A 16016-nucleotide genomic window follows, 5' to 3' on the forward strand; every position below is an offset into this window, starting at 1 on the left:
ATCACACAGATCTGCCAGACGGAGAAATCCCTTATTAGTCCACCACGCAAAAGCAGGAGGACAGAGGCCTGGAGGGAACCGTGGATTGCCCAGTAAGGGTGCTAGTGGAGTGTGGGGAGATTTGAAGCCATGGCGTTTCGCCAGTCTGTCTAATATCCCCAGGGACAGGGACAAAGTGGGGCACAGGATCGCTGGACGGTCTTTGGGCCGCAGCCACAGCAGGTGATCCATCAGAGTAGCAGGCAAATGGTTGGCTTCAAGCTGCATCCAAATTGGATGGGGCGTTTTTGAGTGGAATCAGTGGGTGAGCTGAGCAGCATAATAGTATTTAAGCAGGTCGGGGACCCCCAGACCTCCCCTCAATTTAGGTGTAAACAGGGTTCGCCTATTCACTCTGGGCCTCTTGTCCCCCCATATAAACTGCACAAGCTTATTCTGAAACGCTTTAAGATCAGGCATATTAATTGAAATCGCTAAGGTGAGAAACAAGTAGAGCAACCGTGGCAAAACATTCATTTTTACCGAATGCAACCTGCCGAACCACGACGGAGGGCTAATCGCCCATCTCGAGGGGTCCGCCCGCAGAGTCTTGTACAGGGGAGGAAAGTTGGAAGCATAAAGCGTGGCTACCAAGGGGGTCAGGTGGATGCCCAGGTACGGCAGAGACCTATCCTGCCATTTAAAGGGAAAATTGGATTTAAGAGCTGACACAGTGGCGTCATCTAGGGTGAGGTTTAAGGCCTGGGACTTGGAATGGTTCACCCGCAGTCCTGAGATCGCAGTGAATGACCCCAAGTCCTGAAGTAAATTAGGGACCAAGACCAATGGGGCAGATAAATACAATAAGATATCGTCCGCGGAAAGGGCGCACTTATGCACCTCAGCTCCACAGGGAATACCCTGAATATTCGGATTTTGGCGTATTTTGATAGCTAAGGGTTCCAAGGCTAGGATGAATAATAGGGGAGACAGAGGGCAGCCCTGACGTGTCCCCCTACAAATATCTTTTTTTTTAATCAAAATTTATTGAAATTTTTCTAAACATTACAGGCATACATGAAAATAGGAAAATCCAACATAGATACGAGCTAGGCAATGCATTACTTCCAGCAAATTGGGAGGGAACGATGAAACCGACTAGTAGACCTAGAAACAACATGCGTATGACCTGTAGGGGGGGTGAGAGTGGGGAGGTGGGGGAGTAGAGGTAGAGAGGGAAATGCTAGAAGAGGAGGAAGAGGAAGTGGGGGGAGGGGGGGGGGGAGGGGATGACAGGGGTGGGGTGGGGTGGGAGAGAGGGGATAAGAGGAAGGGAGAGGGAAGGATGGAGAAGAGGAGGGCACGACAGTCGTAATATGGCAAAACCAATCACAAAATACAAAACAAATAACACCAAGTCTGTGGTCAAGAGGAGCTCAAATTGGACAAAAAGGCAAGGCAATGCACTAGGAAAAATAACCTCAGTTTGGGCATAAGCCCCGATCAACCATCTGACAAGAAACGGGAGAACAAGCACCAGCATTGAAGTCTGACATTGAAAGCCAATTAGGATTGCTCTACAATACGTTGCAAAGGCAATGGAGGGATCGGACGACCCAAGAGGGTCAATAATCAAGGAGTAAGCGTTGCACTAGTCCCGCAAGCAAATAAGATCCTGGGTGTGCGAGGAAGGAAGTCGCAGGTTCGCTAGGTGGGGTCACTGAAGAATGGACCATAGGAATGGCAGTGAGGTAGGTCAGAGGGCCCAGGTGTAGAGGACCCTCCCACTGAAATAGTAGACCGAGGAGCTGGGCCCCGTTGAGATGTTTGTGAGACAGGGTATTTGTCCACGTATGCAGACCATTTGGTCATTGATCGCGGGTTCGGATGTGGAGAGTGGTAGGAGTCCAGTAAGTCCCTCCCTAAAAGCTTATTGAGTTCCGCCAGTACTTCAGAAATTGTAGGGGGGAGGTAAAGATCCACTTGTTGAGGATGGCCCTTCTGGCCAACATGAAGAATGTAGAGAGCCATAGTCTATGTTGTACCATTAGAGAGCAGTGAGTAGCATTAGGAACCAAAACTCGACAATCTAAAAGTCCAAACAGTAGCATTAAAGGATTATGGATGACAGGTAAGCCCGTTAGAGAAGAAGTGAAGGATTCAATCTCACTCCAGAATTTAGCAATAATTGGACAGGACCACAATCTGTGTGCTAAAGTGGGCCCATGAGCCATACACCATGAGCATTTGTGCGGAGCATTTGAAGTTGGTGAGGTTGAGAAGGGTGTATAGGCCCTGTGTATGATTTTTAGTTGCATTGACCACATATTTCCGTGTGGTTTGATATCCTTTGAGTATATGAAGTTGAAGGTGGTCAAACTGAAAGTCTTTGGACCAAGGTGAGGGGGTCGGAGGGTCCCGCTGTGAAAGTCTGTGGAGCTGGAGAGGCCTGTAGATGTCCGAGATGCTCAGTTCCGGGAGGTCCAAAAGGTCGTCGAGGAATGAGCGGGGGAAACGTTTCCGTTTGTCCTGACATATTTGGGTGGCGAAGGCAATTGATTGACGTAGATGTAGAAAATGACTGGAGGGGATGAGGTAGGTTTTAAGGATAGTGTCCGTGGGAAGGGGGTTGCCCGTACCCGGATCAAAAAGCTGATGGAAAAATTTTAAACCCTTACTTGGCCAAAGGGTATAGGCTGAATAGTTCCGAGAATGCGTGAACTGAGGATGCCCGTCAATGGGTAGAAACCTGGTTATGGCGTGAAAGATTTTCACCCCTACAAATATCTAGGTAATCCGAGCTATAGCCTTTGACCGACAATTTCGCTATAGGTTCCCTATACAGAGTTTGTAACAGCGTGAGGAATGATGGCCCAAAGCCATATTACTCAAGCGTGTGCCACAGGTATTCCCAGGATAAGGAGTCAAATGCTTTATGGAGATCGAGGGACAACAGCATGTCCCTCCGTTTTCCTCCCCCATCCCAATTCCACTGGAGAGCCGATATAATTTTGATAGTCCGTCTGGTCTGGTCAGAGGCCTGTCTAGAAGGGACAAAGCCCACCTGGTCGGGATAAATGTACTGGCCTAAGAAAGAATTCAGTCGTGTAGCTAATATTTTAGTCATGATTTTCACGTTCAAATTAATAAGGCGGCTAAAATAGAACATGAGAGACATGTAGCGAAAGAAGAAAAAAAAGAACCTCAATAAATTCTTTAAATATATAAACAGTAAGAAAGAGAGGCCAGAACACATTGGCCCCATAAAAGACGACGAAGAAAACTTGGCCACAGAGGACAGAGAAAAGGCGGAAGTGTTAAATAATTTCTTCTCTTCGGTCTTCACAAAAGAATCGGGGGGCTACACTAACCCAGCTTGTAAAGCCAAACTAAATAATACACCTCAGGAAGTACCGCCATGGCTAACAGAAGACAGAATTAGAGCTAAACTAGAGAAACCTAACATAAATAAATCACCAAGACCGGATGGCTTGCACCCGAGGGTTTTTAAAGAGCTCAGCCAGGTGATTGCCAGACCATTAGTCTTGATCTTTAAGGATAGTCTACAGACGGGTATGGTGCCAGCTGATTGGAAAAAAGCCAATGTGGTACCAATATTTAAAAAAGGTCGAGATATATCCCGGGTAACTATAGGCCTGTCAGCCTAACATCAGTAGTCTACAAGATTTTGGAGGGGATGTTAAGGGACCACATACAAGACTTTAGTAATGGAAATTGTATTATTAGTAGTAATCAGCATGGATTCCTGAAAAATCGTTCTTGCCAAACCAATCTATTAACCTTCTATGATGAAGTGAGCTGCCACCTAGATAAAGGTAAGCCTGTGGATGTGGTGTATCTAGACTTTGCAAAGGCCTTTGACACCGTTCCCCACAAACGCTTACTGTACAAACTAAGGAAGGTAGGTATGGACCATAGGGTGAGTACCTGGATAGAGAACTGGCTCCAGGGGAGAGTGCAAAGGGTGGTGATTAATGGGGAGTACTCGGATTGGGCGGGTGTGGAAAGTGGAGTGCCCCAAGGTTCTGTCCTGGGGCCAATCCTGTTTAATTTATTCATAAATGATCTAGAGGAGGGGATATCGAGCAAAATCTCAGTATTTGCGGATGATACTAAACTAAGCATGCCAATATCTTCTATACAGGATGTGGAAACCTTACAAGCGGACCTGAACAAAATAATGGGGTGGGCAACTACATGGCAGATGAGGTTTAATGTTGAAAAATGTAAAGTAATGCACTTCGGTGCCAGAAACATGAAAGCAAGCTACTCACTGGGGGGGAAACCTCTGGGTGAGTCTAGGATGGAAAAGGACCTGGGGGTACTGGTAGACAACAGGCTTGGCAGTGGCATGCAATGCCAAGCCGCTGCATGCAAAGCCAACAGAATACTGGGATGTATAAAAAAGGGGATTCACTCCAGAAATAAAGAGATTATTCTCCCACTCTACAAGACTCTGGTCCGGCCACATCTGGAGTATGCTGTCCAGTTCTGGGCACCGGTCCTCAGGAAGGATGTGCTGGAACTGGAGAAAGTCCAGAGAAGGGCAACAAAAATAATTAGGGGAATGGAGGACATCAGCTATGAGGAAAGACTTACAAGCACTGAACCTATTCTCTCTGGAGAAGAGACGATTGATGGGGGATATGATATCCATGTACAAATACTGTACTGGCGACCCTAGCATAAGGAACAAACTATTCAGAGAAAGGGAATACAATAAGACACATGGCCACTCACTAAAACTAGAGGAAAGGCAGTTTAACCTTAAAATATACGTAAGGGGTTCTTCACTGACAGAGCTGTAAGGATGTGGATTTCTCTTCCGCAAACAGTAGTATCAGCAGGGAGCATTGATAGTTTCAAAAAACTACTGTATTAGATGGGCACCTTAAAGACCACAACATACAGGGGTATACAATGTACGGTTAACAGCAAACACACACACACATCATAGGTTGAACTGGATGGACTGATGTCTTTTTTCAACCTCACAAACTATGTAACTATGTAACTGAGTAAGAATCTAGTCTTGTGTCATCTCATGTGCATACTTGTATACATGTGCTGCTGTTTATATTTTCTATGTTGGAACATATAACATCATATAAAATCTTAATATGTTAGAGTTCTAACTGATCCTTCTGACATTTGTGGTACCCATGGCATAGGGACATGCTATTATTAAGCAGGGAGGTAGACTGAGCAGGCTTAATTCTTTATCATTTTTATTGTATGGGGCCAGAAAAAGCTTTGGAGCAGACGTTGATGTGAAAAGATAACCTAGAAGATATTGCTATGCAAGTTATAGTTCAAGTGAAGTGGGCTCTTTGGGGTAGGCTCGTTATGGGCCCCCCCCCTTAAGGTTGACCCATCTAAGAGAACCTATAAATAAGTAATGGAATATATGAAAGTGCTGGCCGGCATCCCTGTGTTACATTTAAATTCAGACTGTATAGTTATACATTAAAAGGGTTTATTTCAGGAGTTAGGCTTCTTGGCTGAGAGCATGTGAGTAACTAAGATGGCGGATTTCCTCTGTATTCCATGTATTTTGGTGCCCCATCTTGTTCCTGTTGCTGGAGGGCAGAGGGAGGGGGCCCTTGGCCAGCATGAATGTTGCTGACTATGAATCAAGTCTCAACTAACATACTGCCAGTCCAGAACTCTGGTTTGTCCCTAACTGCAAGTCTATTTCTTTCTTCCCATTCCACTTTATGTCTGTACTGAGCAGTTGTCCTGAAGTTAAACCCAACCTCTCCATCAGACCCTCTGGTGAAGACCAGACACTTTTCAGAGATTGAACCTTTGTGGTAGCCTTTCACCAACTGTTACAGAGATAGAGTATCCCTGAAAGGCTGGACAGACCCCGAACCTATACACAATGTTCGACCTGCGCGAGTGAAAAAGTCAAGTACATTCGATCTTATGAAAAAAGTTTCAACTGTGGCTGTAGTTAGTCTTTTTTAGGAGGTATGCAGGATAGTTCAATCCCTGGGGTTAGTGGAGATGGATGGTGGAGGTGGCAGCAGGGTATATACAGAGCTAGAGGGACTCTGCAACAGACAAAAAGGGGTAGGAGAAGAAAAGCAGTGCCACCTCAGTGTAGATTAAAAGGTTATTTATTACATAAAAACAATGTAGTAGCTCACACAGAGGAAATAGTTGATCAGCAAATGGTGATGGTTCATCTGCAACACTGTAGTGATGTTAGGGAAGTACACTGTGGAGGCCGTGGTCCTGGCTGTGCCGTTGGAGTCCGACACTTCCTGTGTTTCTGGCATCGTTCAGTATCCAGGCTTACATACAATAGTGGCAGGGGGGTGCTCGCATTCGGAGCATGCGTACTCCTTCCTCAGGCAATCCTGTGGCGGCCGTGTTCCTTGCTGTGCCGGTGGAGTCCGACACTTCCTGTGTTTCTGGCAGCGTTCAGTATCAAGGCTTACATCCAATAGTGGCAGGGGGGTGCTCGCGTTCAGAGCATGCGTGCTCCTTCCTCAGACCCCGAACCTCCGAAAACTTTACCATTTATACCAAAGGTTGGCTTGCACGATGGCAAAGAAGACAAAAAAGAGGCAATTCAAGAAAACCGAGAACTGACACAACTGCAGTAAATAGGCATAGTCAATAAGCCATCAAGGTTAGAGGGTCCTGGAGAGAATTCCCACAACAACAGGGCATCCTCTGGGCCTGCCAATACCCATACATTGGTGCCATATACAGCCTATGCAAGTCCAGAAGAGGAAGAGAGCACAGCAGAAACATGAGGGAAATTAGGCAAGAAGGTGACGCTACAGAGGAAGGGATCGCACACCTAAATAGTGGGGAATTGGAGAAAAGACAATAAGAACGGGGAAAAAGGACCAGGAGGCCATAGGCAAAGAATAATGTAAAGACAAGGGCTTGGGAGGATTGAGACTGCTCATCATAGGTAGCCCAAGCTGACTTGAGCGAGAGTAGAAAAGTTATATGTCAACCACGGTTCCCAGATTTTAGGGAGCATAGCATGGGAGTCGTTGTGAATGCTGGACATCATTTTATTGAGCATTATTGCGGTCATACGATCTCTCACCCCCTGGAAGGAGACTGATGTTTTTTTTCCAGGCTTGGGCAATTGTTCATTTAGCTGACAGAAAAAGGTAGGAAGCAAGCTTCTGCTGATGAGCAAACAGACCCGGAATTGGGCAGTGTAATAAGGCAAACTTGGCTTCTTTACGTATGGACAGATAGTACAGAGTGAATAGGAGACCATATACACAGGACTAAAAACTGGTTAGTTTAGGGCACGTCAACCATGTGTGCAAAACATCCCCCTGATGGCCACAACTCTGGAAACAGCGATCACTGTAGGAAAGATTAGCATGGGCAATACAGGTAGGGATCCAACATCAACACTAACATAAAAGCATCCCATACGCTGCCTCCAAGGTGGCTGTGTTAAGCATTTGGCCACAGAAGACCAGGCCCAGCTCCAGTCCACTAAGTCTATCTCAGTTGCCAAATCTCGTTCCCACTGAGCAACATAGGTAAGAGGGGTGAAAGATGAGCTTTTGCTCAGAGAAGCATAGCGGGCTGAGATGAGGCCTGGGGATCCCAGGGAGTACTGGCAGGTATGTTCAAATGCAGTTTTCTGAAACCGGTATGTAGAAGTTCTATGAAGCGAGGTGAGCCAGTGCTGAATTTGGAGGTAGTGGAGGGACTCTGGAAAGCCATGGGTCTCCCGAAGTGAGGACCACGTGGGGAATGACCTGGTGTCTAAGAAATGTTGAACATGTGTAAACCCCGTTAACGACCCACTAGGAAAACGCCTGGGGGAAAAAGAGTGTTATTAGTGATTGGAAGCAAGGGCAGGAAGGCAGGGCCGGACTGGGTATGAAAACCAGCCCTGGAAAAAATTACATACCAGCCCCGTAGCATTGCGTCGTCATACCAGCACAACGTCATCAAGTATTCATATATGAAACATAATTTAACCACTTCTGGACTGGCCCTTTTTCCAACACGTTGTTTACAATTTCAAATCTTTTTTTTTTTTTTTGGCTTCAAAATTACTTAGAACCCCCAAACATTATAGATTTTCTTTTAGCAGAGACCCTAGAGAATAAAATGGCGATTGTTGCAATATTTATCACACTGAATTTGTGCAGCGGTCTCACAAACGCAATTTTTTTGGGAAAAAATTCACTTTTTTTAAATTAAAAAAATAAGAAAACAGTAAAGTTAGCCTAATTATTTTCCATAATGTGAAAGATAATGTTACGCCAAGTAAAAAGATTCCCAACATTTCATGCTTCAAAATTGTACAAGCTCGTGGAATGGTGACAAACATTGGTACCTAAAAATCCCCATCGGCAACACTTTAAAAATTTCTAAAGGTTACCAGTTTAGAGTTACAGTTCCCCCTGATACAATGCTGTCCCCCCCACCCTAATACAATGTTGACTCCCACTCCCCCTGCCCCTAATACAATGCCTGTTCCCTCCCACCCCGGCCCCCTTTCCCTAATACAAAGCTGTTTGGGGGGGGGGTCAGCATTGTATTAGGGGGAGGGGGTCGGGGGAACAGCATTGTATTAGGGGGGGTCAGCATTGTATTAGGGGAGGGGGATCGGCATTGTATCAGGGGCCCTAATACAATTCTGATCCCCCCTCCCCCTAATACAATGCAGTTCCCCCCCCAGCCCCCTCCTCCTAATACAATGCTGACCCCCCTCCCCTAATAAAATGCTGACCCCCCCGGCCCTCTCCCCCTAATACAAGGCTAATCCCCCCATCCCCCTACTACAATGCTGATCCCCCCTCCCCCTAATACAATTCTGTTCCCCCTAATACAATGCTGATCCCCTAATACAATGCTGTTTCCCCCCACAGCCCCCTCCTCCTAATACAATGCTGACCCCCCTCCCCATAATACAATGCTGATCCCCTCTTTCCCTAAATTTGGGGGGGGGGGGATCAGCATTGTATTAGGGGGAGGGGGCCAGGGGGAACAGCATTGTATTAGGGGGAGGGGGGTGGATCAGCATTGTATTAGGGGCCCTAATGCAAGGCTAATCCCCCCCATCCCCCTAATACAATGCTGCCCCCCCTAATAAAATGCTGAACCCCCACCCCTCCCCCTAATACAATGCTGATCCCCCTCCCCCTAAATTTAGGGGGGGTCAGCATTGTATTAGGGGGGGGGGGGGCCAGGGGGAACAGCATTGTATTAAGGGGGAGGGGGGCGGATAAGCATTGTGTAAGGGGCCCTAATACAGGACTGACAGCCAGCAGCCTGTGTATAGGGCCCAGGGCTGCCATTGGAGTTGATTTAGGAATGTGGCACCTAGGGGAGAGACAAAAAGTTGCTGCTGATCCCGGGACTTTGCTGTGGCCTGGGATACATGCTGGTAAACCCAGGGCACACTTGCTACAAAGTACTTTACAAATTTCTGTTGCATTGGAAGCCCCAAGGCAATGTTTTCTTTGAGGCTCGGTTCACACTTATGCGATGCGGGAAGGTTGCGAATTTGCAGCCTGTTCCCGCATTGCAAACGCACCCCCGGCAGTTCACACTGCCATATGCGATACGCTGGGGGTGTCAATGTAATCTTAACGACATCCCCAGTTTGATCGCATATCGCAGTGCGATCTTGCAGTTCCCACAGGATCGGATCGCACAAGTGTGAACTGCTGTGCGATCCGATCCTGATGCGGCTGCAAAAATGCCTCCTGTGCGTGTTTGCTGCGGGTGCGATGCGAATTTAGCCATACAAACTGTATGGCTGAACTTGCACTGCACAGCCGATCGCATGTAATGAAGGAGCAGTGCGCTCCGACATTACATGCGAACGCCGCAGCCACGAGACCCGGTTCACACTGATGCGGCTGCGGCGTTCGCATGTAATGTCGGAGCGCACTGCTCCTTCATTACATGCGATCGGCTGTGCGGTGCGAGTTTAGCCATACACTTTGTATGGCTAAATTCGCATCGCACCCGCAGCAAACACGCACAGGAGGCATTTTTGCAGCCGCATCAGGATCGGATCGCACAGCAGTTCACACTTGTGCGATCCAATCCTGTGCGAACTGCAAGATCGCACTGCGATATGCGATCAAACTGGGGGTGTCGTTAAGATTACATTGACACCCCCAGCGTATCGCATATGTCAGTGTGAACTGCCGGGGGTGCGTGTGCGATGCGGGAACAGGCTGCGAATTCGCAACCTTCCCGCATTGCATAAGTGTGAACCGGGGCTCAGTGTGAACCGCCTCTGAAAGACCATATGCCATATGTGCTATTGCTACAGTGGGGGAAAAGTCAGAGTGTTCCCGGCTAGCCAGTCTTCCCTGGTTTCAGCTATAATGTGATCTAGTATTGCAGTCATCACCAGCTGCTGCAGGTGCTGAAAGCTGGCTTGAGACGGGGACCATTTTGCTGGCCACTGGGGGACCTCTTGAGACATGGATCAGTGGACACCAGTGGTGGGAGACCTTTGGCCACCATTTTGTTCATCTCATTGTATTAGGGGCCCTAATACAATGCTGAATCCCCCCCCCAGCCAGTTTACTCTTACCTGGCTGAACAGGGCAACATAGGGCAGGCTCTGCTTCGCTCACTTATGTGTCTCAGACGACCTCCCGCTGCCGGCTGCTGTCCGTGTGGGAGGAAAGGGAGAGATGGATGGCGCGGCCCGTCATGCAGAAGAGGAGATCCGCCGCCGCGCAGCTGTCCGCCGGATATGACGTCATGCCGCTCACAGCGGCTGGTGTAGGAATTTGAAAAGAATCCGGCGGCGGCGCTCGAGTGCAGCGGGCCGGCAGCGGCCGGGCAGCGGCCGTCCGTCCCTATCTCAAATCGGCCCCATCTCAAAGCGGCCCCAGGGCCGACGGCCCACCGGGGAAATTCCCGCTATCCCGGCTGGCCAGTCCGGCCCTGAGAAGGGTGACATGAGGCAAGAGGAGGACCGTACAGAATCCCATACTTGTAAGCTATGATACATAAGCGGACTCAGTGCTGATGGGCGAAGAATATGAGGGGAAAAAAAGGGGTAGGAGAAGAAAAGCAGCGCTACCTCAGTGTAGATTAAAAGGTTATTTATTACATAAAAACAACGTAGTAACTCACACAGAGGAAATGGTTGATCAACAAATAGTGATGGTTCATCTGCAACACTGTAGGGATGTTAGGGAAGTACACTGTGGCGGCCGTGGTCCTGGCTGTGCCGGTGGAGTCCGACACTTCCTGTGTTTCTGACAGCGTTCAGTATCCAGGCTTACATCTAATAGTGGCAGGGGGGTTCTCATGTTCGGAGCATGTGTGCTCCTTCCTCAGGCGATGCGGATTTATGTGTCAAACAGGGAGATTTATAACTGAGGGACTCAGGGGGCGGGGGCTTGTTGCTGTGTTGCATCTCAATTACCTACAAGAAGCCCCTCTCCATCATGGACTTATCTCATTCCAATCTTTATGTGCCTATACATATGAGTATATATGCATTATGTCTTTTTTTTTTCAAGGTTAATTATTATCAATTTTTTGATAATAAAAGAAAAGAATAAGAAAAATGTATAATTTTATTTTTTTTTCCCTTTACCTCTAATTTTATTTTTGATTTTATTATTATTATTATTTCTATTTTTATTTATTTATTTCAAACCTTTTTTTTTTTTTACAACTCATTGTATACACAGCATCTCCACAGCAACAGGCCACCACCCCCAGAGTCTCTCTGTCATATGACTTCCTGTTCCAGCCAGATTACTCATTGTATACACCGCATCTCCACATCAGCAGGCCCCTGTTGTAAAATTTTGTCGGACCCGTGAAAAAATCGGACCTCGTCACTTCCGGCTGGTGCGAGCCCTGGTGCGCATGCGCACAAGGTCCGAGGAAATTCTAAGACTTGGCGAACAGCTGATTGAGAGGAGGAGGGGCTGAGGTGGGATGCACACACCGCCGCGGGAAAATTGCTGTCACGGGCGAACCAAAGCTGCTAGAGACCCCAAAATTATATCGCAGGTAGCCAAGACGCTCCCTTATAGCTGATAGAAATTTGGGGTCTCGGGGATGAAAGGGCGTGGAGCAGTGACCCCGTGGGTCATGGGGATGAAAGGGCGCGGAGCAGTGACCCCGAGAACCGGGGACCACTGCTCCGCACCCTTTCATCCCCGAGACCCCAAATTTTTAACAGTTGTAGAGGAGCGTCTTGGCTACCTGCCATACAATTTTGGGGTCTCTAGCACATATAGTTTGCCCGGGACAGCAATTTTCCCGCGGCGGTGTGTGCGTCCCACCTCAGCCCCTCCTCCTCTCAATCAGCTGTTCTCTAAGTCTTAGAATTTCCTCGGACCTTGTGCCCATGCGCACCGGGGCTCGCCACTATTGGATGTAAGCCTGGATACTGAACGCTGTCAGAAACATAGGAAGTGTCGGACTCCACCGGCACAGCCAGGACCATGGCAGCCACAGTGTACTTCCCTAACATCCCTACAGTTTTGCAGATGAACCATCACCATTTGCTGATCAACTATTTCCTCTGTGTGAGTTACTACATTGTTTTTATGTAATAAATAACCTTTTAATCTACATTCAGGTGGTGCTGCTTTTCTTCTCCTACCCCTTTTTTGTCCGTTGCAGAGTCCCTCTAGCTCTGTATGAAGCCTGCAGCCACCTCCACCCTCCATCTCCAGTAACCCCAGGGATTGAAATATCCTGCATACCTCCTAAAAAGACTAACTACAGCCACAGTTGAAACTTTTTCGAATGTACTTGACTTTTTTACTGGCGCAGGTCGAACGTTGTGTATATGTAGAATAATATGAGGGAGCCAAAGGAGCATTAGCATGGTGATGGGAGCGCAGTTGGGAAGTTTATAAAGTACCCACAGAGGAATATTTTCTGAAGCAGGGATATAGAGGACAATCAGAGCAGTCAGATAGTATTTAGCAATATTAGGATCCCCCAGACCCGCCTGTAGCCTGTGTGCTAAAAGAGTCCTTTTGGAGATCCTGGGGTGTTTTTTGGCACAGATGAAGTGGAAGATTCTGTTCTGGAGCAAAGGAAATGTGACGGAACCCGCACTGGGTTTGGACAAACTTGTCATTAATCAGGCCTATCCAGGACAAGTGCAGGAACTGCCAATACTGCATAAGGGCAGATAAGGAGTGCAGCAATGGGGTTCTAGCACTAAAATTAAAAGAGCTGGGGACAGAGGACAAATTGTCTTGTGCCCCTGAATATCAAGAAGGGGGTTGAAACAAACCCTGTGTATTTGACTGAGGCAGAGGGGTCGGGTACAAGGTCTGAATCCAAGCTAAGATGGCCTCTTCAAAGTCCCAGTGGGACAGTACAAATAGCAGGTACTCCCACGACAGGAACTCAAATGCTTTATAAAGGTCTAAAGAAAGCAGGAACCCAGATATTTTCCATTGGTGTAGAAGGTGTATAAGGTGGACAGCTTTGTGGACGTTGTCGCTGGCCTGCTGATCCAGGACGAAACCTACCTTGTCTCTATTGATCAAGCGGTACGTCATCAAGTGTTTAAAGTTCAAAATGTGTCTAAGTAAATAGCACCAAACTCTGGAAAAAAAACTTTTTCGGACATGAGATTTGCTTATTCTGCAACTGGAATAGCCAGGATATTGACTTAGAGGACCCAATGCAGATAGCTTTACAGCTTGTTATTAATGCATGCTCACAGCGCTCTTGGTTTGGTGATACCAGCGTGTATTACTGGTGTTTCTTGCCAGTATCTTTAGGAACGTTAAGAAACATTTCAAGCATTTTAAAAGGAGATTATGTCCAAATGTCGGCCCAAGTTGTTAAGGAAACCCATATTATTTTAATATTGGGTCAAACAGAATTAAATATACTCACATGTTGGCCAAAACATTATGATGACTGCTTGGAATGGCGACTAGTGATGGGCCTGTCCCTTGTGATCCCAGTGTGGCATAGTAAAATGAGCCATTGGCCTGTAAATACAAACATAAGAAAACATAATTTTTTCTCCTTGTGTCTAAGTACACATTAGGTCCACTTAAAGAGACTCTGTCACTAATTTAAAAAAATGCAGGTAAAAGCACAGAAACATTTTAGATGATTACTTGCTGTATTTTTTCTTTTCATAAACTTTTTTTTTTTTTTCAATTTTGCAATGTGTCTTTGAACTTGCTAGGAAATTTCAACCACTCCAGGAAGAGTCGATTCTTTAGATCAGCCACAGTTCCTCTCTTGCTGTGCCATAGCTCTCTCTTCTATTACAGTTTGTGTTGGTTCAGCTCCTTCGCCTCTCCCCTCACCTCCCTATATAACCTTTGAAGTAGCTGCCAGGGGAGAAATGAAGGGGAATACTGTAGAGTGTCACGTGTATAAGTCTCGGTTCACACTAGGTCGCTCCGACTTCGAGAGCGACCTGTGAAGTCGCGTGCTCCACGCCTTCGTCGCGACTTGCACGGACTTCATATAATGAATGTCTATGCAAGTCGCTCCGAGGTAGTACAGGACCCTTTTTCTAAGTCGGAGCGACTTGTGTCGCTCCTATTAGAACGGGTCCTGTAGCACTGCATAAACCGCGACGGACCGCGACTTGTCAGGCTGACAAGTCGCCTGACAAGTAGCAGTAGTGTGAATGGACACTAACACCTCTCATTCTGCTGAGGCTACTGATACCACATCCAAAATGGCAGTGCCCAGCAGCAGTCTCAAGCCTTTTGGATGTCTACTCAAGAAAGGCTGTAAATATTATACATACATTTCATTAAACACACATATACTCTAAGGAGAAGTTTGTTGTTGAAATGAATAGAGGGTGTCAGAGTCTCTTTAACTCACTGTAAGCTATATGACATCTTTCACAAACTTAAAGAGTAACTCCACTTTTGTTGAGAAAAAACATTCCCCTCTGGGTGATCTCTGTACATTGCAAGGATTTTAACAAACTTTGTTGCAGATTTCTACCTTTTGTTATTCTGAAGAAATCTCTGTGTGTTTCTCTGTACCCATATGCTGAGTAAGTCTAATGGGAGTGGGTTCATAATTGTCAATCAATTGCTGCACCTGCAGAGCTCTAATGAGGAAAATGTCAGGGTTTGCATCCCTTTAGTTGTGATTTCATATTGGGAGTATGTCACCAAAAATGGCATTTTTGGTGCAGGGGATGCCCAAAATATGACTTGTATCTTAGAGCAGACTTCTGAGAAAATCAGTGAGCCAATCACACAAGCAGGACATGATGTTTCTGAGGGGCATTCTGTACACATTCTGTGTACAAAACACCTCCAGGTAGCCATATTGCTTTGCAATTTGCAGAAAATTACAGAGCTGTAGATTGAAAAGGAAAGGACATTTTTTAATAACATTCAATTACAATATGACTTGTGTCGCAATTGCATATGCTATAAACATTTTTTTTTCCATTTGCTATTTTTTTCCACGAAAGTGCAGTTACCCTTTCAATAAAGACATTTCCATACACTGAAATCAATTTAGATATTTCATATTGTATTTTAAAATGAGGAGTAGGTGAGTGCAACCGGTATGTCAACCTAAGAAGGCTGCTGTACACTTTAAATTGACATGGTTACATAGCTTAGAAAATAAATAGATACAATTAGAAACCTACATTTGCAGAACACTAAACTCACAGTTGACCCAGAGGAAGACAAAAAAAAAAAAAAAACCACAAAGCAGGGTAATGTTTGCTTCAACAGAGGAAACAATTCCTTCCAATTTCCTAAAGTGATCAGATATTCCCTGGATCAACCATCTACATTGTTATTACTTCCAAATATTAATATTTAGTTATATTCCATGCAGTTCAAAACAAATTATATCTATAAATGCTCATTTTAAGATCTGAAATGCCATGCATACTTTAAGTGTAGTATTATTCATGTCTTAAAGTGGATGTGAACCCTCACATATACCCAATGAAGTGAACAGCCTAAGATGATATACAGATTAAAGAAATCTCCCTACATAAGTTTTATTTGTATATCTGCTATCTACAGCTTTTTACACTGTTTAGAACGTGA

At 46.1% G+C, this 16016-nt stretch overlaps 1 protein-coding gene across 2 annotated transcripts in view; it reads right to left on the reverse strand.

Moving 5' to 3' along the window:
- The window catches only part of SH3RF2 (SH3 domain containing ring finger 2), a 235406-nt gene that overhangs the window by 54062 nt on the left and 165328 nt on the right, over positions 1-16016 (reverse strand). For both annotated transcript variants that reach the window (XM_082254246.1, XM_082254245.1), the window contains exon 6: positions 13858-13955. In XM_082254246.1, coding sequence (XP_082110372.1) covers positions 13858-13955 — 98 coding nt within the window. The remainder of the gene's footprint in view (positions 1-13857; positions 13956-16016) is intronic.

This window comes from Pelophylax lessonae (genome assembly GCF_965119305.1).
Source record: "Pelophylax lessonae genome assembly, chromosome: 4".
In the NCBI taxonomy this organism is placed as follows: Eukaryota; Metazoa; Chordata; class Amphibia; order Anura; family Ranidae; genus Pelophylax; species Pelophylax lessonae.